Below are 27,813 nucleotides of genomic sequence, written 5' to 3' on the forward strand. Positions count from 1 at the left end.
AAGAAAATAAGGTTTTTGGAGGGCAGTGAGAGGAAAGTAATATACCAGTCATATACAGTACAAAGCCCAGAAACAGAACTCATCTCTATATGGAAATTTCATACATGACAAAGATGGCACTGTAGATCTATGAGGAAATAGTGCTGGGATAATTGATTATCCAAGTGGAAAATAAAATGAGATCCCTACCTCACACCATAAACAAGAGGGAGATCTACATGCACAAGGATATAAATATGAAATGAAAAATTTATGACTTTTAGAGGAAACATAAAAGGATATCTATATAGATATTCTTTTTCTTGGGTGGGAAAGACTTTTTAAAAAGAGAGAAAGACTCAAAACCCATTAAAGAAAATTATCACTATGTTTTGCACGTTAAAACAAAGAATTATGCACTGAAAGAGATAATGAAGTGAAAAAGCAAATGGCAAATGGGGTTTGGATATTTATCACACACATACACACACACACACACTGAGAACGATTATCCAGAATATATACAGAATGTTTACAAATGAAAAAGAAATGAGACAATTAAATAGAAAAACGGTTAACAGGTTCTTCATAGAGAGGACACGTGTATGGCTAACTTCATATGACAAGATAGTCAACCAAAGTAGAAATCAGGGAAAATCAAAACCACAAGATACAATTGTATGCCAACCATATGGGCAAATATTAAAAGTTTGACAATTCCAAGAATTAGTGGGCATAAAGAGCTATGTAAATTATTCAACCTTTGGGAATCTTTTCAGCACTATCTGGCAAACTTGACAATAACAATGTTTTCTTCTTCCTACACAATAATACTATACAGCAGTAATAATACAACTCGTTTCTCTTGTGTGTATGTGTGTGTGTGTATCTTCCCACACACAACACCAAGCAATTCTTGAATACCAGCAGGGTGTCTGAGAACTCAACTCACTTCTGACACTGTCTGCACCGAGACAACACCAGATTCCCCAAGTTAAGGGCTCTGTCCTATAAGACTGCCCTTCACCCACCTCCAGATTCTGGTTGCACGCCCCAGGCAGTTCCCTGTGCTTCTGACCTACCAGCTACAGGTTTGGAGGTTCCAATGACCTCCCCCTTAGGTTTGATTAATTTACTAGAGCTTCTCACAGAACTTAGGAAATCACCTCATTAATCAGTTTAATAAACAATACTGTAAAGGTTACAAGTCAACAGCCAAATGGAGATAAATAGGGCAATGTCCCAAATACATGAGCTTCTTTTCTCGTGAAGCTTGGGGTCTGGCTTGGTGGCACATGGGAACATCCTGGTTGCCAAGCACAGAACCTCTCTCTCACTGAGAAGAAAATACTGAAAAAACCTGGACTGGATCACTGATGGATGAACCAAGCAGCACTCAAGAGGTCTGGATCACTGACGGAAGAACCAAGCAGCACTCAGAAGTCTTGGAGCATTGAGGCTTTATTTCACACCAGTGGGACCAGAAGGGAATAATCTTCCAAAAGTCTGAGCCCTGGTCAAAGGCAAAGTTTGGAGCAATACATATCTTTCTGCTTCTGTATCTGAACATTTTACTACATGCACAGCAAGCGAGCAGGCAAGGGTTAGTGAGTTTAGGGAGTGAACCTAGGAAGTGGGTGCTAGGCAGAGTGGGGAATGAAGGGGAGAGGGAAGTTATGGGAGTTTTTGTTGTCTTTGCTAAGAAGAGCAGCAGAAGGGAGCCACCTAGACTAGATTGCTGTCCTTAAGTTTTTCCCCATCAGCAGGACCCAAGAAGCAGTGAGAGATACACCCTCCTCAGGAGTTTTTGTGAGGGCTTTATTGCATATTCATGCTTAACTAAATTATTGGCAATTGGCTGATTCAGCTCCGTGCCCTTGGGTGGGGTCCAAAAGTCTCTCATTAACACGACAAGACACCCATTTCACCTTTAAGACTGTGTTATCAGGAACTGCGGATAGAGAACACATATACAAGGGAACTATGTATTTGGCCATGAGTGGCCAAATTTGTATTTCTTAGAAGACCCATTATATTGCAACAACCCAGGAATTCTACTCCTAAGTATAGTCCTTAAAGGAAGTCTTTCAAATTGACGTAAGGAGAACAACAAAAATCTTTATAGTAGTCTTGTTTGCAACAGCAAAAAGCTGAAGTGGTCCAAATGTATCTGGGCTCAAATATGGATGAATAGTGATACATAGCTACAATTAAATGCTATAATAGTAGTGAAAATTAATGAACCACAGCCATATCCATCAACACTGAGGATTCCCACTTCAGTCCTTTACAAAATGATACCTCAATAATGTTCAGCTTCTGCTTTCAGAAAGTTTTTATGACTTGTTATTTATATTTGTCAGTTGCGGTAACAGAACTGTTGGTGATGAAAACTGGCCAACAGACGCTGGACAGGAAAGGGCTTCATTTTGAGTCTGCCTGGGAACACTTAATTAAAATAAAACAGTAAAATGCATTGCCACAAATCTACAATGTCAGGAACTCAGATTTTTACAGGGGCCACTTGCTACTTCTTCCTACTTTTACCTTTCTCATAATCACAGTTCCACCTGTTGCTATCTTCATGTGTCTGATGAGAAGCGGAATGTCCCTATGGTGGTTGCCCGCACTAAGTTCCTCAAAACCGGCACATCTCTGGTAGTAACAACCACCTGGATCGCTCAGCTCCCACCTCCTCTGACCCCGTTTCTATAGGACCTTGGCCATGACAGATGGGGCTAGTTTCCTTCGGCTCACTGACCAAATCTGTCAAGGCTGCATAGGCCCATCCCTCTCTCAAAGTCCCCTGCAATCTGGGGCTGCGAGTCAAGCACTCTCCAAGGACCTGACTTCGCCAAAAACCAAGGAATACAGTCAAACACAGGCACATAAAATTCACTGCGAACCGCTTTTCTCCCTCGCGGTCTCGCCGAAGAGGTAGCCGGGAACCACCGCTTCCACACCTGGATATGACGTCACCCAAGGCGCCCGGAAGAGGCTGTCCGGTTGTACGTCAGTTGGCTGCGCCGAGTTGGCCGTTGTTGCACAGTTCTGGGAGGAGGCGAGAGGTGGAGTTGCTGGGGCCAAGATCATGCCTTACAGTGAGAGGTATTCTGGGCAGCAGAGGCCTCTAGGTTTGGGATGAAAGAAGAAGGGCAGATGCAAAATCTGGAGAGTGCGGGGGCTGTGCGGTCAATCAGCACCCAGACTGGCAGCATGACCGGTGAGTGCCGCGGACCCAGCTCCCGCAGCCGCAGACTTTCGCTCTGCCGGGACTTTTGCCGCCGTTTAGCTTCGGGTTCTCTGCCTGGGTTCTCCCCACTCTTCGCCTGCGCTTCTGCCTCTGAATGTCTCATCCCTGGCCTGGGCGCGTCCCCGCCTTGGTCACCTGGACTCCCTGGCTCCGCTCCACCTGCTTTTGAGGTCGTGCTCACTGCCCACTCCCTTTTTCCTTTTTCTAGAGCTAGGATCTTGGTGATTGATGAGCTTGAAAATTGCCCAAACCGTGCTTTTGACTTGATTTCCAAATTAACCGTACGCCACGCGTTCCTGTATTTCAACGACTTGATCCTCATAGGTCATCGCACTGCCCTTGATGCAACACCACAGTTCAAAAAAAAAAACCTTCCTTCATAAGATGCGAAGACTTTTAATAACTTCCTTTGGATTGCTCCCGTAGCTACATATGTCAGTTGTTTCATTTTTTTCTGACGTGTGAGGGCTGGAGAAAGAGGGCCCAAATTTGGAAAGTGTGGGAGGAGATCGGTGCCAGTTGGTTGTAGACAGTCTCCTGCTAAGAAAGCACGTTGATTCTCTTGTCCTGGTATCATTTTTCTCTCAAAAACAGCTGAGCTAAGGCTATACACCTAAGTGGTATTGAGCTTAGTTCCTATTTTCATCATTAGTAAACTTTTAAAGTGTCTGCCCTCTCTTTCGTAGGTCAAATACCAAGGCTCTCTAAAGTCAACCTTTTCACTCTGCTCAGTCTCTGGATGGAGCTCTTCCCATCAGTAGAAGCCCAAAGAGAAAAATCTCAGGTATATTTTGTTTCCTTAGGTACTTTTTCCCACTTAGAAAAACCATGGTCTAAAACTTGATTTTATTGCTTGAGTTTCTGTCACACTTAAAACCACTCAAAACCCTTAAAATTTGTAATAATATATTTATAGTTTAGTGTGACATTTGTAACTCATAACTGTAATAGCTCATCTTTCCAATCTAAAAATAGAATAGTCACCCTCTCAGCCTATGCCAGGTTATCAGATATTAATGATATCTGATATGTTTGGTTTGGCCAATTTAGATTATTGACCATACCACCCAATTGTATACTGTCGGTGTTTCATCTGGGTAATTCCCCCCCACCCCCAACCAAACTGTAAATGACTTAAAGATAGAGATCATGTCTTATTTCACTTGGTATTCTCCTTAGCTCTCCTATTGTAATAGGTAATCTATGAATACTAACTGACTGGTTTCTTGTTCCATGTAAGTAGTCTATTTTGGGATCTCAAAAGATATGATCAAAACAGGCTAAGAATGTATAATAAGAATAATAATCATAAAAGCCAGTGCATTGGAAGAATGTGCATCTTAACATCTTTCTCCAACTCTTGGGGCAGCAAGGTGCTACATTCTCTCATTTTCTTCGATGCTTGGAGTGGCATGGGACTAGGTTCTCACCATTCTGATTTGGTAGCTTGAAAGTTTAGAGCATTGTCATTAAGTTTTAGGGGGCCAAGGTCATATTATGGAAAACTATTAGGTTAAGCATTTATACATTTTTGAAAGTAGAGGAAAAGGGGGGAAATTACCCATGGTTTCTCACCATTCTAACAACATCACTTAACATCTTGGTACTTTATTTTTTTTAAAGCACAAGGTGTTTTGTTTGTTTCTCTTACAAAATTATAATCTGCATATGTTTATTGAAATTTCTAACTTGCCAGTAACTGCTGAAAGGTTGCTTCAGATTATTCATATGAAGACTTTTATTTTTATTTTTATTTATTTTGATATCATTAATCTACAGTTACACGAGGAACATTATGTTTACTAGAGACCCCCATCACCAAGTTCCCTCCACATACCCCATTGCAGTCACTGTCCATCAGCTTAGTAAGATGCTGTAGAATTACTACCTGTCCTCTCTGTGCTGTACAGCCCTCCCCGTGCCCCCCCCCACATTATGCATGCTAATCATAAGGCCCCCTTTCTTTCTGCCCCCCCCCCCCCCTTATCTCTTCCTTCCTACCCATCCTCCCCTGTCCCGTTCCCTTTGGTAACTGTTACTCCATTCTTGGGTTCTGTGAGTCTGCTGCTGTTTTGCTCCTTCAGTTTTTTTCTTTATTCTGATACTCCACAGATGAGTGAAATCATTTGATACTTGTCTTTCTCCACCTGGCTTATTTCACTGAGCATCATACCCTCTAGCTCCATTCATGTTGTTGCAAATGGTAGAATTTGTTTTCATCTTATGGCTGAATAATATTCCATTGTGTATATGTACCACCTCTTCTTTATCCATTCCTCTGCTGATGGACACTTAGGCTGCTTCCAACTCTTGGCTATTGTAAATAGTGCTGCAATAAACATAGGGGTGCATATGTGTTTTTCAAAATGGGCTGCTGCATTCTTAGGGTAAATTCCTAGGAGTGGAATTCCTGGGTCAAATGGTATTTCTATTTTGAGTTTTTTGAGGAATCTCCATACTGCTTTCCTCAATGGTTGAACTAATTCACATTCCCACCAGCAGTGTAGGAGGGTTCCCCTTTCTCCACAACCTTGCCAACATTTGTTGTTGTTTGTCTTTTGGATAGTGGCGATCATTACTGGTATGAGGTGGTATCTCATTGTGGTTTTAATTTGCATTTCTCTGCTGACTAGTGATGTGGAGCATGTATTCCTGTGTCTGTTGGCCATCTGAATTTCTTCTTTGGAGAACTGTCTGTTCAGTTCCTCTGATCATTTAAAAAAATTTTTTTTATTAAGGTATGATTGTTATACATTCTTATGAAGGTTTCACATGAAAAAGCAATGTGGTTACTACATTTACCCATATTATCAAGTCCCCACCCATACCCCAATGCAGTCACTGTCCATCAGTGCAGCAAGTTGCCAGAGATCCACTAGGTCCTTTCTCTGTGATACACTGTTCTCCCCATGATCCCCCACACCATGTGTGCTAAACATAATACCCCTCAGTCCCCTTCTCCCTCCCTCCCCACCTGCCCTCCCACTCCCCTCCCCTTTGGTAAACACTAGTTCATTCTTGGAGTCTGTGAGTCTGCTGCCATTTTGTTCCTTCAGTTTTGCTTCATTGTTATACTCCACAAATGAGAGAAATAATTTGGCATTTGTCTTTCTCTGCCTGGCTTTTTTTTACTGAGCATAATGTCCTCCAGTTCCATCCATGTTGTTGTAAATGGTAGCATTTGTTTCTTTCTTGTGGCTGAATAGTATTCCATTGTATATATGTACCACATCTTCTTTATCCATTCATCTACAGATGGACACTTAGGTTGCTTCCATATCTTGGCTATTGTAATAAGTGCTGCCATAAACATAGGGGTGGATATGTCTTTTTGAATCTGAGAAGGTGTATTTGGGTATATTCCAAGGAGTGGGATTCTGGGGTCAAATGGTATTTCTATTTCTAGTTTTTTGAGGAACCTCCATATTGCTTTCCACAATGGTTGAACTAGCTTACATTCCCACCAGCAGTGTAGAAAGGTTCCCCATTCTCCACAACCTCGCCAACATTTGTTGTTTGTCTTTTGAATGGTGGTGATCCTTACTGGTGTGAGGTGATATATCATTGTGGTTTTTATTTGCATTTCTCTGATGACTAGCCATGTGGAGCATCTTTTCATGTGTCTGTTGGCCATCTGAATTTCTTCTTTGGAGAACTGTCTGTTCGGCTCCTCTGCCCATTTTTTTAATTGGATTATTTGCTTTTTGTTTGTTGAGGTGCGTGAGCTCTTATATATGTTGGATTTCAACCATTTATTGGATCTGTCATTTATGAATATATTCTCCCATACTGTAGGATGCCTTTTTGTTCTATTGGTGGTGTCCTTTGCTGTACAGAAGCTTTTCAGTTTGGTGTAGTCCCAGTTGTTCATTTTTGCATTTGTTTCCCTTGCCTGGGAAGATATGTTCATGAAGAAGCCACTCATGTTTATGTCCAAGAGAATTTTGCCTATGTCTTTTTCTGAGAGTTTTATGGTTTCATGGCTTACATTCAGGTCTTTGATCCATTTCGAATTTACTTTTGTGTATGGGGTTAGACAATGATCCAGTTTCATTCTCTTACATGTAGCTGTCCAGTTTTGCCAACACCAGCTGTTGAAGAGGCTGTCATTTCCCCATTGTATGTCCATGGCTCCTTTATCATATATTAATTGACCATATGTGTTTGGGTTAATAGCTGGACTCTCTATTCTGTTCCACTGGTCTGGGGCTCTGTTCTTGTGCCTGGACCAAATTGTCTTGCTTACTGTGGCTTTCTAGTAGAGCTTGAAGCTGGGAAGCGAGATGCCCCCTGCTTTATTCTTCCTTCTCAGGATTGCTTTGGCTATTCCGGGTCTTTGGTGGTTCCACATGAATATTAAAACTATTTGTTACAGTTCATTGAAGAATGTTGTTGGTATTTTGATAGGGATTGCATTGAATCTGTAGATTGCTTTAGGCAGGATGGCCATTTTGACAATATTAATTCTTCTTAGCCAAGAGCATGGAATGGGTTTCCCTTTTTTAGTGTCCTCCTAATTTCTCTTAAGAGTGTCTTGTAGTTTTCAGGGTATATGTGTTTCACTTTGTTGGTTAGGTTTATTCCTAGGTATTTTATTCTTTTTGATGCAATTGTGAATGGAATTGTTTTCCTGACTTCTCTTTCTGTTAATTCATCATTACTGTATAGGAAAGCAACAGATTTCTGTGTATTAATTTTGTATCGTGCAACTTTGCTGAAGTCAGATATTAGTTCTAGTAGATTTGGAGTGGATCTTTAGGGATTTTTATGTACAATATCATGTCATCTGTAGATAGTGACATTTTAACTTCTTCTTTACCAATCTGGATGCCTTGTCTTTCTTTGTTTTGTCTAATTGTCGTGGCTAGGACCTCCAATATTATATTAAATAACAATGGGGAGAGTGGCATCCCTGTCTTGTTCCTGATCTCAGAGGAAAAGCTTTCAGCCTTTCACTGTTCAGTATGAAAATAGCTGTGGGTTTATCATATATGGCCTTTATTATGTTGAGGTACTTGCCCTCTGTGTCCATTTTGTTCAGAGTTTTTATCACTAATGGATGTTGAATTTTGTCTAATGCTTTTTCAGCATCTATGGAGATGATCATGTGGTTCTTGTCCTTCTTTTTGTTGATATGGTGGATGACATTAATGGATTTTCGAATGTTGTACCATCCTTGTATCCTTGAGATGAATCCCACTTGATCATAGTGTATGATCCTCTTGAGGTATTTTTGAATTTGGTTTGCTAATATTTTGTTGAGTATTTTTGCATCTATGTTCACCAGGGATATTGTTCTGTAATTTTCATTTTTGGTGGGGTCTTTACCTGGTTTTGGTATTAGAGTGATGCTGGCATCATAGAATAAGTTTGGAAGTATTCTTTCCTCTTCTATTTTTTGGAAAACTAAGGAGAATGGGAATTATGTCTTCTCTATATGTCTCATAAAATTTAGTGTTGAATCCATCTGGCTCAGGGGTTTTGTTCTTGGATAGTTTTTGATTACTGATTCAATTTCTTTGCTGGTAATTGGTCTGTTTAGATTTTCTATTTCTTCCTTGGTCAGTCTTGGAAGGTTGTATTTTTCTAGGAAGTTGTCTGTTTCTTCTAGGTTTTCCAGCTTGTTAGCATATAGATTTTCATACTGTTCTCTAATATTTTTTTGTATTTCTGTGGGGCCCATTGTGATTTTTCCCTTCTCATTTCTGATTCTGTTGATGTGTGTTGATTCTCTTTTTCTCTTAATAAGTCTGGCTAGGGGCTTATCTATTTTGTTTATTTTTTCAAGAACCAGGTCTTGGTTTCATTCATTTTTTTCCTATTGTTTTATTGTTCTCAATTTTATTTATTTCTTCTCTGATCTTTATTATGTCCTTCCTTTCTGCTGACTTTGGGCCTCATTTGTTCTTCTTTTTCCAGTTTCAATAAGTGTGACTTTAGACTATTCATTTTGGATTGTTCTTCCTTCTTTAGATAGGCCTGGATTGCTATATACTTTCCTCTTTGAACTACCTTCACTGCATCCCACAGAAGTTGGGGCTTTATGCTGTCATTGTCATTTGTCTCCATATATTGCTTGATCTCTGTTTTTATTTGGTCATTGTTCCATTGATTATTTAGGAGCATGTTGTTAAGCCTCCATGTGTTTGTGAGCCTTTTTGTTTTCCTTGTACAATTTATTTCTAGTTTTATGCATTTGTGATCTGAAAAGTTGCTTGGTATAATTTCAATCTTTTTGAATTTATTGAGGCTCTTTTTGTGGCCTAGTGTGTGGTCTATTCTGGAAAATGTTCCATGTGCACTTGAGAAGATTGTGTATCCTGCTGCTTTTGGGTGTAGAGTTCTGTAGATGTCTGTTAAGTCCATCTGTTCTAGTGTGTTGTTCAGTGCCTCTGTGTCCTTACTTATTTTCTGTCTGGTGGATCTGTCCTTTGGAGTGAGTGGTGTGTTGATGTCTCCCAGAACGAATGCATTGCATTCTATTTCCTCCTTTAATTCTGTTAGTATTCGTTTCACATATGTTGGTGCACCTGTATTGGGTGCATATATGTGTATATATATATATATATAATGGTTATATCCTCTTGTTGGACTGACCCCTTTATCATTATCATTATGCAATGTCCTTCTTTGTCTCTTGTTACTTTCTTTGTTTTGAAGTCTATTTTGTCTGATACAGTTACTACAACACCAGCTTCTTTCTCCCTATTGTTTGCATGAAATATCTTTTTCCATCCCTTGACTTTTAGTATGTCTATGTCTTTGGGTTTGAGGTGAGTCTGTTGTAAGCAGCATATAGATGGGTCTTGCTTTTTTATCCATTCTGTTACTCTGTGTGTTTTGATTTGTGCATTCAGTTCATTTATGTACTTATTGCCATTGCAGGCTTTAGATTCGTGGTTACCAAAGGTTCAAGAGTAGCTTCTTTACTATCTAGCCATCTCTCATTAAGCTATTATAAACACAGTCTGGTCATTCTTTGTTTCTGTCCCTTCTTATTCCTCCTCCTCCATTCTTTATGTGTTAGGTGTTTTATTCTGTACTCTTTTGTGTTTCCTTTGACTGCTTTTGTGAGTAGTTGAGTTTATTTTTTGCCTTTAGTTAGTATTTGGTTGGTCTGCTTTCTTTGGTTTGATTTTATTTTCTCTGTTGACATCTATTTTGCCTTAGGAGTGCTTTCATGTAGAGCAGTCCCTTTAAGATATCCTGTAGAGATGGTTTGTGGGAGGCAAATTCCCTCAGCTTTTCTTATCTGGGAATTGTTTATTCCCTCCTTTATATTTAAATGATAATCATGCTGGGCACAGTATCCTTGGTTCAAGTCCCTTCTGTTTCATTTCATTAAGTATATCATGCCATTCTCCTCTGGCCTGTAAGGTTTCTGTTGAGAAGTCTGGTGATAGCCTAATGGATTTTCCTTTGTAGGTGACCTTTTTTTTTTTTTTTTCTCTCTGGCTGCCTTTAATACTCTGTCCTTGTCTTTGATCTTTACCATTTTAATTATTATATGTCTTGTTGTTGTCCTCCTTGGGTCCCTTGAAGTTCTGTGGGCCTCCATGGTCTGAGAGACTATTTTCTCCCCCAGTTTGGGGAAGTTTTCAGCAATTATTTCTTCAAAGACACTTTCCATTTTTCTCTCTCTTCTTCTCCTACTCCTATAATGTGAATATTGTTCTTTTTGGATTGATCACACAGTTTTGTTAATATTCTTTCATTCCTGGAGATCCTTTTATCTCTCTGTGTGTCAGTTTCTCTGTATTCCTGTTCTCTGATTTCTATATCATTAACTGCCTCTTGCACGTCATCCAGTCTACTCTGAAGCCCTTCCAGAGATTGTTTTATTTCTGTATTCTCCCTCCCTACTTGCTCCTTTAGCTCTTGCATATATCTCTGCAGGTCCATCAGCATGGTTATGATCTTTATTTTGAATTATTTTTCAGGAAAATGGGTTAAATCTATCTCCCCAGGCCCTCTCTCTGGGATTGTCTTGGTAATTCTGGACTGGACCAAATTCTTCTGCCTTTTTATGGTGATAGAGGTAGCTGTAGGCAGGTATTGCATGTGTCAGCTGGGAGAAAAAAGTCCTTTCCTGCTTGCTGATTGCTTTGCCCTTCTCCACTGCCTGTGTTAGTTACCCGCACTCCTGGAGCAGCCTCTGGATTAATCCCCTAAGCTGCCGTGGACAGGGTCTCCGTCAGGTTAACACAGAACCCTGCGGGGAGGGTCAGGTGCACTGGGTGTGCTCTCCTATGAGAGTGGCACCCCTTCGTGCCTTGCCCCGGTGTCTTCTGCCTGTGCCAGGCAGCTGCACACTGGTGTCAGCCTTTAGTTCTGACCCAGGCGGCTACATACCACCCAGAGGAGGTTCTGGGTGGCTGCTGGGGGCGCAGCCGCTCCCGGGCTTCTCTGTCACCACCGCGGACATGCGTGGCTATTACCCGGCTGCTCACTTGCTGCCGCTGGCACACATAGCTACTCCCGGGTTGCTCCACCATGACCCTAGGCTCGTGCGGCTGCTCCCGGCCGCTCTGCCATCGCCACTGGCTTGCATGACCGCTCTCCATCTACTGGGTGACTCTGTTGGGGGCTGCGCCAGCCGGGGGAATGACTGGCAAGCTGCTTGTCGCTGTGAGAGGCTTCAGAGCTGTGTTGCTGCCCAGTGAGTTAGGACGCCTGGAGTTCACCAGGATTCCCAGCTGCTGGGCTGAGTGTGCGGGGATGCTTCCGTCCAGCTGTGAGGTCTGTGTCCCTTTAAGACTTTCAAAAAGCACTCACTTTTCTTTTGTCCTAGGGTCATGCTCACAGATTTTGCTTTTCCGTTTCTTAATATCCAGCACACCATGCAGTGTATGTCTGTGCTCCTGGTGCGAATTACTAGAGCTGGTTGTTTAGCAGTCCTGGGCTTTCACTCCCTCCCCACTCCAACTCCTATCCTCCCCTCGTGGTGCTGGGGTAGGGGGAGTGCATCCTGAAGGGTCCCCACCAGTAAGATGGCAAACTTCCGGCTTCTCTTCGGGGTCCTCAGTTCCCGCCGGCGCCACCTGAAGCCCAATCACCTCACGCCCCCCTCCCAATCCCAGCACGTAGCCAACAGCCACCAGCTCCGTAGAAGTGACACCTCAATCAATTCATGCCCCTTCCTATATAACCCAGCACCTTTCCCTAATAAAGCGGAACTCTCCGGTGAATTGCTGCTATGTGTCGCTCCTTTCCTTTCATTGGTGCTGAAACCCGGGAGACGGGACACCCGAACTGGGCCCCGTCTTCCCCCCAACACCAGCAGCAGCTTGCCCTCGTCCTCTTTTTCCGGCGCTGGCTCATAACACTCACCACTCCTCTCTGGCCTTTAGGTAAGTTTTCCCCCTGGAGTGGGCCACTCTTCCCCGAGCTATCGCAGTGCCATTGACCATGATCGTCTGGCAAGGCCCTGACTCTCGGGGATGAGGAGGGAACGCTCCCCACCTCAGGCCTTCACGGCTGCAGCGGACCCTTAGGCCCCTCCTCCAAAAGCCATAAATCCCCGCCTCAAGCCTTTACGGCTGTGGCGGATGCTCAGGCCCCTCCTCCGACAGTCATAAACGCATTCACCGTCCCTTCCATCAGTGCTGAAAGTTTTTAAACAAAATTTCCCCGGGGTGGGCCACTCTTCCCCGAGCTTTCGCAGTGCCATTGACCATGATCGTCCGGCAAGGCCCTGAACCTCGGGGATGAGGAGGGAACTCTCCCCGCCTCAGGCCTTCATGGCTGCGGCGGACCCTCAGGCCCCTCCAACAGCCATAAATCCCCGCCTCAAGCCTTTACGGCTGCAGCGGACGCTCAGGCCCCTCCTCTGACAGTCATAAATCCCCGCCTCAGGCCTTCACGGCTGCGGCCGACTCTCAGGCACCCCCCTCCAACAGCCATAAATGAGGTGACTCCTTCGTGGATGAGAACGCTCCCTTTTCCCACCCTCCTCCTTCTTTTCCGTCCGCCAAAAACGCCTAGCGCTAGGTACCTCGTGACTCCGGCACTCTGCCTTCTTAGGGAAGTCTGTGTGACAACCCACACTTCCCAAGAAATTCCGACTCGTATACGAGTTTCCGCAAACCACCAAGGATCATCGGGGACGCCCTTTGTCTCCTTGCCGTCTGCCTCCAGTCCAAGGATCTCTGTTCGTCTTCCCCTGTTTGTCTCCTTCTCTGTCCTTTAGCCATGGGAGCCTCCTCATCCCTCCTTGGAAGTTCACCTCTTGAATGCCTGCTTAAGCATCTGGCTATCCCCTCCCTGACGCCTGATATAAAACCAAAACTTCTCCATAAATATTGCTCCCAAGATTGGCCGACATACCCCCTAGACAATAACAACCAATGGCCCGCAGGGGGAACTCTTGATCCTAACATCACTCGCGATCTTTTTAACTACTGCCAGTGCCTGAAAAAATGGAAGGAGATTCCCTATATCGAAGCTTTCCGCCTCCTCCTCTCCCCGCCCCCTCCCAAGTTCTCCTAGCCTGCAAGCCGCCGCCCCCGCAGAAGCCTCCTGTTCACTCCCTTCCCCTTCTTCTCCTACAACAGCCCTTCTCCCTTCCTCCCCAACCATCTCCTCCCCCATCTCACCTCCTCCACCTTCATTCCCTGCAGATTAAGCCTGAGACTTTCAGCCCCCATTTAACTAGGTCCCAGGGGCCTCCTCCGTCTTTGCCCTCATCACCTGTTTCTCCCCTGTTAGGGACCGCCTTTGTCTTCGCACATGTTTGTAGGGAGAATGGGAAAGCACCTTCCCCCATGTCTGAACGCAGCATGGGAAAGCATAAGCTAGAGAACAACCGGTGCAGTCCTTAGAAGTTATCTGTCCACAAAAACATATCTTGCCAAGACTCCTCACTCTGAAAATAGGGAGACCTTGAAGATGTGTAGAAACACCGCCCCTACTTCTAAATATGCCCTTCCCCTTCCCCCACTTGCGGATGTGGCAGGAATGGAGAACAAAGAACATTCTGTCTACGCATTCCATAAGCAATTAACTAGAGCCCTGCTGCAGCTCAGTTAGTAGAGCATGGGACTCTTAATTCAGAGTCATGAGTTCAAGCCCAACTAGAGCGGCAGAAGTAAGCAGCTGAGCTGCTAGCTGGCGACATGTGGGTCCGATTCTATCTTTCTTTATTTTCTTTGCCCCCCTTCTGCACTTCAGGACCTGCTCGACTAGGCACGGCTAGACCGCGTCACTCCCCCACAGACTGAGCCAGAACCCTTCAGTCCCCCTCAGACTCAGTCGCGAGAGCCTCCCAAAATTATCGCCCCCCTCCGGGAGGTAGCAAGATCCGAAGGCATCGTGCACGTTCACGTCCCTTTCTCCTTAAGAGATTTAGCCCAACTAGAGAAACGTCTAAGTTCCTTTTCCACTGATCCCATGACATACATCAGGGAGTTTCAATAGACCCTCCAGTCTTACAGCCTCACACATCATGACATTTTCATGCTCCTGGCCAATACTCTCCTCCCTGAAGAGCGTAGATGAGTTTGAGACTTCGCCCAAACGCAGGCTACCGAAACCCACAGGACTGACCCCACCTATCCCCCTGGCCCCACTGCTGTCCCCGAACAAGACCCACACAGATTATAACACCGCCATGAGTCTCCACTCTCGAGATAATTTTGCCTCCTGCTTAATAGCAGGTCTGAAAAAGGGCAGCTTGTAAAGTAGTCAATTTTCAAAAGCTCCAAGACATAATTTAAAAGAGAGATGAAATCCCCTCCGAGTTCTTAGACAGACTCACTCAAGCCCTATTACCGTACACCAGCCTGGACCCAGAAACACCTGAAGGAAGACATGTCCTTATGACATACTTCCTAGCTCAAAGCTACCCTGACATTAAAGCTAAACTCAAAAAGTTAGAACAGGGCCCCACTACCCCACAGCCTGAGATCCTAACAGTGGCCTTTAAAGTCTTCCATAAGCGGGAGGAGGAGAAAGAACGCCATAAACAAAAGGCTGATCAGGCCAATTTCCAAATGTTGGCCCAGCTGATAAAACCACAACCTGGGCGCCCCTCTACAAACAAGCCCCCCCCAGGAGCTTGTTTCAAGTGTGGAAAAGAGGGACATTGGTCAAGGGCATGCTCCTCCCCCAGATCTCCTACCACCCCATGCCCCAGATGCCACAAAAAGGGCCACTGGGGGTCTGATTGCCCAACCACCCAAAGGGGAGGCTGGACGAACAACCCCCATCCTAAGCCCGCCATAGTGGGGCTGGCAGAAGAAGATTGATGGGGCCCGGGGGCTTCTTGCCCGACATTTCCATCACCAAACAGGAGCCCAGGGTTACTTTAACAGTACACGGTCGCCCCATCTCCTTCCTCCTAGACACAGGAGCCACCTTCTCAGTCTTGCGAGAATACCGGGGCCCTACCATGCCTGCCATTACTCCTATAGTCAGGGTAAGAGGTAAACGGATTTTCCCATTAAATCCCCCCCCCCCCTTTATGCACAATCCAAGACAATCCCATACCTTTCTCCCACTCCTTCCTGGTTATGCCCCAGTGTCCCATCCCTTTACTAAGATGGGACATCCTTTCCCTCCTCCACGTTTCCATAACTATATCCACTCCCACAACCCCAGTACACCCTTTCTGATGGCCGTCATAGCCAACGACCCCCCTCTACCAAATGAAAGCTCCGGTTCTGCCCTCATACACCCTGTAAATCCCCAAGTTTAGGACATTACAAGCCCCTCCGTGGCCCTATGTTCCCCTGCCTCTATCAAATTATGTGACCCCTCTCAGTATATCTGTCAGGCCCAATACCCCCTAACCACTTCAGCCCTCATAGGCCTCCAACCCATCATTCAAGATCTCTTAAACAAAAATTACCTCAGACCCACTCACTCCCCATTTAATACCCCCATAGTAGCTGTTAAAAAAACCAACAGATCTTTCCGCCTTGTCCAAGACCTTCGCCTCATCAACATAGCCGTTGTCCCTATCCATCCCTTAGTTCCAAATCCATACAGCCTTTTATAGCAGATCCCTGCCTCGGCTTCCCACTTCTCAGTCCTAGATCTCAAGGACCCATTTTTCTATCCCTCTAAGCCCCTGCTCCCAAGATTTTTTCATCTTCACCTAGACGGACCCATACACAAGACATTCTGAACAACTCACTTGGAAAGTTTTGCCACAAAGCTTCCGAGATAGTCCCCATATTTTTAGACAGGTCCTAGCTCAGGACCTCAAACATTTTCATCATGATCACTCCAAGTCCACCTTATTATAATACATGGACAATCTTCTACTCTGCAGTCTCTCGTGGGAACAGTCTCAACTTGACACTGCCTCCCTACTTAACCTTCTAGCGTCCAGAAGTTACCGAGTATCCCCCGTCAAAGCTCAAATCTCTTCCCCTCCTGTCACTTACCTCAGATTCCTTCTATCTCAACAAAGAAAGTCCATTACCTTAGACAGAAAATGGCTCCTCTCTGACCTGCCCATTTCCAAAACCAAGACAGAAATCCTTTCCTTTCTAAGTCTAGCTAGATATTTTAGAGTGTAGATCCCTAACTTCTCCCTGCTCCCTGTTGGCAAGACCCCTATACGACCTCAGCAAGAGCCCCCCCTAAAAAACCATTATCCTCCTCACCCCAACACTCCTTCATTAAGCTCTGTCAAGCCCTTGTGGAAGCCCCAGCTCTCCATCTTCCTGATTTGTCGAAGCCCTTCTCATTATACATTCATGAGAGGTCCAGTCAAGCTCTAAGAGTCCTAGGCCAATATTATGGCCCATCCTTTGCCCCAGTAGCTTATCTCTCCAAGCAATTAGACCCCACAGTTTGGGGATGACCCTCCTGCCTACAAGCATTAGCCGCTAGACAGCTCTTGCAGAAAGAAGCTCATAAACTGACATTCAGGGCGCCCCTTACCATTCTGTCCCCACATCACCTAAAAGATCTCTTAACCTACAAAAGTTTACAGACTCTCCCTCCCTCCAGACTCCTCACCTTACTGTCCTCTTTCCTCAAAAATCCCGTTCACCCCCTTTGCCATCCATACCCGAATCATGACTTTTTCCTCCTTTACTGCTCTCTCGCTTTTTTTCCTCATTCCTATTGTCTTCCCCACCACCCCAGCCTCCTTTGTATGGCGACTCAAAGTCAGAGAGACTTACACACAGCATCAAACAAAAGTTACTGCCCTCATTGCCACACCAGACTGCCCTCTGAAAAGCTGCTCTGAGCCTTTATACCTCCACTTTCCTCCCTCCACCGAAGTGTTCACTAGCAGCTACCCTTATTCTCCCTACCTCTGCTTCCTCTATGACCAAAAACAAGCCTATTGCAGGCGATAGCCAGACACCTACAGGAGATGTCCCTACTGGTCTTGTGCCATTCACTACATGAGTAACTCCCGGTACCCACAGTATTACTCCTTCAACCGTTTCATGAAATATCCCAACGGCTCATTCTCCTTATCAATCCCAGATCCCTGGGACTCTTGATGAGCTGCCAGAGTCACAGCCTCAGTTTACTATGGGGGGGGGTCCTCAACCCCCACAGTACCCTTCATATCTCTCAAAAGTATGTTCCCTCTCATTCCCAGATCTCTCAAGTTGCATCAGATATCAGACATTCCGAAATAGTCATTATCCAAACTCTTGACGGTGCCTCTTCATCTTCTTATCCCCGCCCCTCTTCTCATTTCTCCTATTCTTTGTTACAGCTCATTCAGGACACCACCATCTTTCTCAACCACACCCTTAACACAGCCAATTGTTTCTTGTGCGCATCACTACAGCACCCACTGCTGGCCGCCGTGCCCCTTAATATTTCCAACTACCCCTTACATGCAGAAAGACAACCCCTCTGCCCCCTGGCAGACATACTCCTATGAGAACCAGAATACGCAGATAATCTCACCATCCACCACTGTGTAGGCCCAACTCCACCCCCCTCCAGCGCACTTCGCTGCCTCTCTATCTACACCTCTACCTCCGGCTCTAAGACTTTTACGCAACTGGGACACTTCTTTCGGTGTAATGGCAGTCTTTTCAACTCAGTGCCTCTCAACTCCGATACACCCTGCATTCTCGTCACCCTAATCCCACAGTTTACACTTTACAGCATAGCAGAATTTCTTAAGCTCCAACCTCCCTTGCTGTTGTGCACAAAAAGGGCTGCTTTCCTTCCCATCATGGTCGGTATCTCTTTAACCACCTCAGCCATTGGGGCAGGGTTTTCGGGAGAAGCCTTTGGTCACTCTCTATAGGCAGTTAGAGATCTCAACGCCAAACTTGAGGGAGCCCTGACATCCACTGCCGATTCCCTAGCCTCTCTCCAAAGACAGGTCACTTCGCTAGCTAAAGTCACCCTTCAAAACCAGCGAGCCCTAGATCTGCTTCCAGCCAAGAAGGGCGGCACCTGCGTCTTCCTCCGGTAAGAGTGCTGCTATTACATCAACGAATCCGGCATTGTAGAAACTGACATTACCAAACTCACTGACCTTGCCTCCAGTCTCCACTCTGCTTCCAATTCCAACCCATTCTCTTCAATACTAACAAACCCCCTCCTCACCTGGCTCTGGCCCATCGCAGGCCCCATAATAATCATTCTTCTCGCCTGTTTCTTCTTACCCTGTATAATAAAGTTCATAAAATCCCAAGTCAGAAAAATCTCTAATCAAGCTTTCAACCAGCTTTTACTCAGGAACTACCAGCTTCTGGCCACAGAAGATCCCTCACCCTCACGTGACCTCCTCACCACATGCTGAGATAGACCCCTCTCTCCACTGGAAACTGTTCCTGGAAACAATGGCCGCAGATGCCTTGCTCCTGACACCCATATCCTCTTGGCCAACCTGTGGTTACAGGGAACCTGCATTGATTTCCAAACCTGAAGAAGTCCACATCTACTCATCCTTACTGTAGGGAGTCCTATCACCCCTTTCCTCCCGATCCTCAAGCCCTCACTCCCTTCTCCGCCCCTGTTCAGCAGGAAGCAGCCAGAGAGAAAGCAACGTCCACAACCCCATAGAGGAGAAAGGGGGGAATGAATTGTCCCCACCAGTAAGATGGCAAACTTCCGACTTCTCTTTGGGGTCCTCAGTTCCCGCCGGCGCCACCTGAAGCCCAATCACCTTTCGCCCCCCTCCCAATCCCAGCACCTAGCCAACAGCCAACAGCCCCGTAGAAGTGACACCTCAATCAATTCATGCCCCTTCCTATATAACCCAGCACCTTTCCCTAATAAAGCGGAACTCTCCGGTGAATTGCTGCTATGTGTCGCTCCTTTCCTTTCAGGTCCCACTTGGCTGAGGCTTATATCTTACTCCCTTCGTGAGATGCTGAGTTCTCGCAGATGTAGATGTAGCCTGGCTGTTGTACTGTATCCACTGGTCTCTCTTTTAAGAATAGTTGTATTTGTTGTATTTTCAAAAATATATATGGTTTTGGGAGGAGATTTCTGCTGCCCTACCCACACCACCATCTTGGCTCCTCCCCTATAGAAAGAGCTTTTGTAAATAAAGTCTTTAAATTCCCATGTATTCTTATGAGGTTATTCATGATCATCCTCTTTTTCATTTTTGATGTTTGCTTTGCTGAGGATGAGGTGGTGTTTTTGGTACTGGAAATACGAAAAGACAAGATGTAGTCCTTCTGATGGAGACAAAAACTATGCAACTAAACAATTAAGATTCAATTGGTGGAATTAAGTACAAAGAATAAATAGAGATGCTACCAAGATTAAAGGCTGCGGGCCAGTCTCTACATGGGATGTGAGGATTCACAGGAAGGCTGCATTTATATCTGGGCATGAAGAATGAGTAGGTTCTTGCCAAGCTAGGGTACTCCATGTGGAAGTTTGAAAGACTGGGAGAACTTGGAGTCCTCATGTTGGAGGGTGAAGTTTGGTGGAGGGAAGAGCTTGGAAATGTGTATAAGAATCATTATAAAAAACATGATATGCCTTGCAAGGGATTTTAGATTTTATCCTATAAATAGGATTGCACTGAATAATTTTAACTGGGAGTTTGGGCATTTACTTTTTTTAAAATTAAGTCTTTATTTTTTAGAACACTTTTAGGTTCAGAACTGAGGAAATACACAGATTTCCCAAATGCCCCCTGCTTCTACACATGAATAGCCTCCTCATGATTACATCCTACCTCCCCAGAGTGGTACATTTGTTAACAATTGATGAAGTTACACTGACATATTGTGATCACTCAAAGCCTGTGGTTTACATTAGGGCTCACTCTTGATATTGTACATTATATGGGTTTCAGCAAATGACATGTGTCTATCATTATGGTATCACACAAAATATTTTCATTGCCCTAAAAACTCTCTATGCTCAGGCTGTTTATATCCCACCCCTATCTCCCAACCCTCAGCAACCACTAATATTTTTTCCACTGTCTCCATAGTTTTGCCATTCCCAGAACGTTCATATAATTAGTCAGTAAGTAGCCTTTTCTGACTGGCTGCATGTAGCCATATTCACTCAAAGTTCCTACATGTCTTTTCGTGGCTTGACAGCACACTTTTTTTTAGTGGTGAATAAGATTCCATTGTTTGAATGTGCCACAGTTTTACCATTCATGTACTAAAGGCTATCTTTGTTGATTCCAAGTTATGGCAATAATGAATGAAGCTGCTATAAACCTCTTTGTGCAGATTTTTGTATGACATGATTTTTCTTCTCCTTTGTAATACCAAGGAGTTTAATTGCTGGATTTATGATAGGAGTTATGCTTAGTTTTGTAAGAAACCACCAAACTGTCTTCTAAAGTGGCTGTACTATTTTTTGTTCCCCCCCAGTGATGAATGAGAATTCCTGTTGCTCTACATCCTTTGTCAGCATTTGGTAGTGTCAGTATTCTGAAATTTCACCATTCTAATAGGCATGTAGTGGTATCTTGTTGTTTTAATTTGCATTTCCCTGATGACATATGATGTGAGACCCCTTTCATATATATGTATTTGTCATCTGTCTTATCTTATTTGGTGGGTGGCTATTAAGGTCTTTGGCCCATATTTTAGTTAGACTGCTTGTTTTCTTACTGAGTTTTAATAGTTCTTTTTATATTTTGGATAATAGTGTTTTATCAGATGTGTCTTCTGCAGATATTTTCTCCCAATCTGTGGATTGTCTATTCTCTTGACATTGTGTTTCATAGAGCAGTTTTTAATTTTAATAAAGTCCAGCTTATTGATTTTGTTCATGGATCACACCTTTGGTATAGATCTAAAAAGTCACTGCCATACCTAAGGTCATCAAGTTTCTCTCCTGTTACCTTCTAGAGTTTTATAGTTTGGTGTTTAACATTTACGACTGTGATCCATTTTGAGTTAATTTTTGTGAAGGGTGTCAGGTCTGTGTGTACATAGGGAATACACTTTTCATAGTAAAATGATATCTTTTGGGGTGTTCTTTTCCCTCTAATTTCTATGTGAAATGTTTTATAAATAGTAAAACATATTAAAAACGTCATGCATTTTTATTCTCTATTTCTCAGTTATTCCCCCAACCCCCACCCTGGCTCCACCTATTATTAATGGCTTTAAGAAAGCACTTCATTTCCTTTGTTGTTTTGAAGTCCCTTATTCTACTTGTTGATAGCTTAGTATTATTTTATGAAAGTATATTTTCTAGGTTTAAGGGTTTTTTGTTTCTTTTCTTTGCTGATAAAATTTGTCTTGAAGAAACAGAAGCAAATATGTAGGGCTTTAAGACTTTTTAAAAATGTATTTTAGGCAGATCACGGGAAGATGGTGGCCTGAGTAGTTCAGAGGAAATCTCCCCAAAACATATATATTTATGAAAATACAAAAATACAACTATTCCTAAAAGAGACACCAGTGGATGCAGTATAATAGCCAGGATACATCTACATCTGTGAGAACTCAACATCACATGAAGGGGGTAAGATACAAGCCGTGGTCAGGCGGGACCTGAACGCTCCCCCACCCCCAAAACCTGGTGGGAAGAAAGGGTTCGGAACGGGGAGGGAGTGAAAGCCCAGGAATGTTAAACAAACAGCTCTAGAAATCTGCACCCAGAACACAGACACAAGGTGCACGGGGTGCTGGATATTAGAGAAACAGAAAAGCAAAACCTGTGGGCAGCTCCCCGCAACCAGTGCCCCTGAGACAAAAGAAAAGTGAGTGCTTTCTGCAAGTCTTAAAAGAGACAGGGACCCCATGGCTGGACGAAGTTGTCTTGGCAGCTGGGAATACCGGGGAAACAGGCGCCCTAAACCCCAGGGAGGCAGTGTAGCTCTGAAGCCCCTCACTGCACTAAGCAGCCTGCCAGTCGTTCCTCCAACTGGCGTGGACCCCGACACACTGGCCCAGTGGTGGGAGAGTGGCAGCGCGTACCGAGGATGGCAGTGCTGGAAGGGACGTGGAGCAGATCCGTGCGCCACAGGAGAGGCTTGTGCTAGCCCGCAGTGGTGCAACTGAACAGCCCGGGCGTGGCTCACGTGCACTGGCGGCAGTGAAGCCAGAGGAGCCCGGTAGAGGCCTGCATGGCAGAGCCCTGCGCGCACCTGCAGCGGAGCCAGAGGGGGCAGGCATGCTCCCAGCAAGCGACCGGAATCCCAGTCCAACGCACAGCTGCCCGGGCCAGATGCAAAGGCCGCTGCTGCCACACAGCTGCCCGGCAGGGGTACCGCTAGCATGGAGGAGCATACCTGGCATGCCTGCCACTCCCCGCAGGGCTCCATGCTGCTCTGACAGAGACCCCGCCCACAGCAGCTTAGGGGAATAATCCAGTGGTTGCTCCAGGAGTGCGGGTAACCATCACAGGCAGCAGAGAAGGGCAAGGCATCCAGGAAGCAGGGAAGGACTTTCTTCTCCCAGCTGACACACCCTCAACCTGCCTACAGCCACTGCTATCACCATGAAAAGACAAAAAAATCTGGTCCAGTCCAAGATACTTCAAACAAGACCTGAGAAAGGATCTGCAGAGGCAGACCTAACCAGTCTCCCTGAAAAAGAATTCAAAATAAAAATCATAAACATGCTGAAAGCTGCAGAGAAATATGCAAGAGCTAAGGGATGAAGTCCGGAGGGAGATTACAGACTTCCGGAGGGAGATTACAGACGTCCGGAGGGAGATTACAGACGTCCACAGGGAGATTACAGAAGTGAAACAAACTCTGGAAGAATTTATAAGCAGAATGGATAAGATGCAAGAGGCCATTGATGGAATAGAAACCAGAGAACAGGAACGCATAGAAGCTAATGCAGAGAGAGATAGAAGGATCTTCAGGAATGAAACAATATTAAGAGAACTGTGTGACCAATCCAAAAGGAACAATATCCACATTATAGGGGTACCAGAGGAAGAAGAAAGAAAAAGAGATAAAGTGTCTTTGAAGAAATAATTGCTGAGAACTTCCCCAAACATGGGGAGGAAATAGTTGCTCAGACTACAGAGGCACACAGAACTCCTGAGAGACAGGAACCAAGGAGGACAATACCAAGACACATAATAATGAAAATGGTAAAGATCAAGGACCAGGACAGTATTAAAGGCAGCCAGAGAGAGAAAAAAGGTCACCTACAAAGGAAAACCCATCAGGCTGTCATCAGACTTCTCAACAGAAACCTTACAGGCCAGAAGAGCATGGCATGATATATTTAATGCAATGAAACAGAAGGGCCTTGAACCAAGGATACTGTATCCAGCACGACTATCATTTAAATATGAAGGAGGGATTAAACAATTCCCAGACAAGCAAAAGCTGAGGGAATTTGCTTCCCACAAACCACCTCTACAGGACATCTTACAGGGATTCTGCTCTAGATAGGAGCACTCCTAGAAAGAGCACAGAACAAAAACACCCAACATACGAAGAATGGAGGAGGAGGAAAAAGAAGGTAAAGAAATAATCATCAGATTGTGTTTATAACAGGTCAATAAGCAAGTGAGGTCAGTCAGTAAGGTAGTAAACAAGCTAACCTTGAACCTTTGGTAACCACGAATTTAAAGCCTGCAATGGCAATAAGTACATATCTTTCAATAGTCACCCTAAATGTAAATGGACTGAATGCACCAATCAAAAGGCACAGAGTAACAGAATGCATAAAAAAGCAAGACCCATCTATATGCTGCTTACAAGAAACTCACCTCAAACCCAAAGACATGTACAGACTAAAAGTCAAGGGATGGAAAAACATATTTCAAGCAAACAGCAAGAAGAAAGCAGGGGTTGCAGTACTAATATCAGACAAAATAGACTTCAAAACAAAGAAAGTAACAAGAGATAAAGAAGGACACTACATAATGATAAAGGGCTCAGTCCAACAAGAGGATATAACCATTCTAAATATATATGCACCCAACACAGGAGCACCAGCATATGTGAAACAAATACTAACAGAACTAAAGGGGGAAACAGACTGCAGTGCATTCATTCTAGGAAACTTCAACACACCACTCACCCCAAAGGATAGATCCACTGGGCAGAAAAAGGACATGCAAGCAGTGAACAACACACTAGAACAGATGGACCTAATAGACATCTATAGAACTCTACATCCAAAAGCAACAGGATATACATTCTTCTCAAGTGCACATGGAACATTCTCCAGAATAGACCACATACTAGCCCACAAAAAGAGCCTGAGCAAAATCCAAAATATTGAAATTCTACCAACCAATTTTTCACACCACAAAGGTATAAAACTAGAAATAAATTCTACAAAGGAAACAAAAAGGCTCACAGACACATGGAGGCTTAACAACATGCTTCCAAATAATCAGTGTATCAATGAACAAATTAAAATAGAGATCAAGGAATATATAGAAACAAATGACAACAATAACACAAAGCCCCAACTTCTGTGGGACGCAGCGAAAGCAGTCTTAAGAGGAAAGTATATAGCGATCCAGGCACACTTGAAGAAGGAAGAACAATCCCAAATGAATAGTCTAACATCACAATTATCGAAATTGGAAAAAGAAGAGCAAATGAGGCATAAAGTCAGCAGAAAGAGGGACATAGTAAAGATCAGAGAAGAAATAAACAAAATTGAGAAGAATAAAACAATAGCAAAAATCAATGAAGCCAAGAGCTAGTTCTTTGAGAAAATAAAATAGATAAGCCTCTAGCCAAACTTATTAAGAGAAAAAGAGAATCAACACAAATCAACAGATTCAGAAATGAGAACGGAAAAATCACGACAGACTCCACAGAAATACAAAGAATTATTAAAGACTACTATGAAAACCTATATGCCAACAAGCTGGAAAACCTAGAAGAAATGGACAATTTCCTAGAAAAATACAACCTTCCAAGACTGACCAAGGAAGAATCACAAAAGTTAAACAAACCAATTACAAGCAAAGAAATTGAAATGGTAATCAAAAAACTACCCAAGAACAAAACACCCAGGCCGGACGGATTTACCTCAGGATTTCATCAGACACACAGAGAAGACATAATACCCATTCTCCTTAAAGTTTTCCAAAAAATAGAAGAGGAGGGAATACTCCCAAACTCGTTCTATGAAGCCAACATCACCCTAATACCAAAACCACGCAAAGACCCCGCGAAAAAAGAAAATTACAGACCAATGTCCCTGATGAATGTAGATGCAAAAATTCTTAATAAAATATTAGCAAACCGAATTCAAAAGTATATCAAAAGGATCATACACCAGGACCAAGTGTGATTCATCCCAGGGATGCAAGGATGGTACAACATTTGAAAATCCGTCAACATCATCCACCACATCAACAAAAAGAAAGACAAAAACCACATGATCATCTCCATAGATGCTGAAAAAGCATTTGACAAAATTCAACATGCATTCATGATAAAAACTCAGCAAAATGGGAATAGAGGGCAAGTACCTCAACATAATAAAGGCCATATATCATAAACCCACAGCCAACATTATATTGAACAGCGAGAAGCTGAAAGCTTTTCCTCTGAGATCGGGAACTAGACTGGGATGCCCACTATCCCCACTGTTATTCAGCGTGGTACTGGGGGTCCTAGCCACAGCAATCAGACAAAACAAAGAAATACGAGGAATCCAGATTGGTAAAGAAGAAGTTAAGCTGTCACTATTTGCAGATGACATGATATTGTACATAAAAACCCTAAAGACTCCACCCCAAAACGACTATAACTGATATTGGAATACAGCAAAGGTGCAGGATACAAAATCAACACACAGAAACCTGTAGCTTTCCTATACACTAACAATGAACCAATAGAAAGAGAAATCAGGAAAACAATTCCATTCACAATTGCATCAAAAAGAATAAAATACCTAGGAATGAATCTAACCAAAGAAGTGAATGACCTATACTCTGAAAACTACAAGTTACTCTTAAGAGAAATTAAAGGGGACACTAACAAATGGAAATTCATCCCTTGCTCGTGGCTAGGAAGAATTAATATCGTCAAAATGGCCATCCTGCCTAAAGCAATATACAGATTTGATGCAATCCCTCTCAAATTACCAGCAACATTCTTCAATGAATTGGAACAAATAATTCAAAAATTCATATGGAAACACCAAAGACCCCAAATAGCCAAAGCAATCCTGAGAAAGAAGAATAAAGTAGGGGGGATCTCACTCCCCAACTTCAAGCTCTACTACAAAGCCATAGTAATCAAGACAATTTGGTACTGTCACAAGAACAGAGCCACAGACCAGTGGAACAGACTAGAGTCTCCTGACATTAACCTAAACATATATGGTAAATTAACATTTGATAAAGGAGGCATGGACATACAATGGTGAAATGACACTCTCTTCAACAGATGGTGCTGGCAAAACTGGACAGCTACATGTGGGAGAATGAAACTGGACCATTGTCTAACCCCATATACAAAAGTAAATTCAAAATGGATCGAAGACCTGAATGTAAGCCATAAAACCATTAAACTCGTGGAAAAAAACATAGGCAGAAACCTTTAGATATAAGCATGAGTGACCTCTTCTTGAACATATCTCCCCGGGCAAGGAAAACAACAGCAAAAATGAACAAGTGGGACTATATTAAGCTGAAAAGCATCTGTACTGCAAAAGACACCATCAATAGAACAAAAAGGAACCCTACAGTATGGGAGAATATATTTGAAAATGACACATCCGATAAAGGCTTGATGTCCAAAATATATAAAGAGCTCACACGCCTCAACAAACAAAAATCAAATAATCCAGTTAAAAAATGGGCAGAGGAACTGAACAGCCAGTTCTCTAAAAAAGAAATACAGATGGCCAACAGACACATGAAAAGATGCTCCACATCACTAATTATCAGAGAAATGCAAATTAAAACTACAATGAGGTATCACCTCACACCAGTAAGGATGGCTGCCATCCAAAAGACAAACAACAACAGATGTTGGCGAGGCTGTGGAGAAAGGGGAACCTTCCTACACTGCTGGTGGGAATGTAAACTAGTTCAACCATTGTGGAAAGCAGTATGGAGGTTCATCAAAATGCTCAAAACAGACTTACCATTTGATCCAGGAATTCCACTTCTAGGAATTTACCCTAAGAACTCAGCAATCAAGTTTGAGAAAGACAGATGCACCCCTATGTTTATTACAGCACTATTTACTATAGCCGAGAATTGGAAACAACCTA

The 27,813-nt window shown here is 43.6% G+C and overlaps 1 protein-coding gene across 5 annotated transcripts in view; it reads left to right on the plus strand.

Moving 5' to 3' along the window:
* The first annotated feature begins 2,997 nt into the window (after positions 1-2,997).
* Positions 2,998-27,813, plus strand: part of CDADC1 (cytidine and dCMP deaminase domain containing 1) — a 71,068-nt gene continuing 46,252 nt past the window's right edge. The window contains exons 1-2 of one of the 5 annotated variants that reach the window (XM_037025778.2): positions 2,999-3,202; positions 3,919-4,016. In XM_037025778.2, coding sequence (XP_036881673.1) covers positions 3,121-3,202; positions 3,919-4,016 — 180 coding nt within the window. In that variant the 5' untranslated portion in view covers positions 2,999-3,120. Of the gene's footprint in view, positions 3,203-3,918; positions 4,017-27,813 lie in introns of those variants that run through there. The other 4 variants (XM_037025807.2, XM_017652111.3, XM_073212670.1 and 1 more) reach the window with 4 other exon arrangements.

The sequence above is a fragment of the Manis javanica genome, chromosome 9, assembly GCF_040802235.1.
Source record: "Manis javanica isolate MJ-LG chromosome 9, MJ_LKY, whole genome shotgun sequence".
Taxonomy (NCBI): domain Eukaryota; kingdom Metazoa; phylum Chordata; class Mammalia; order Pholidota; family Manidae; genus Manis; species Manis javanica.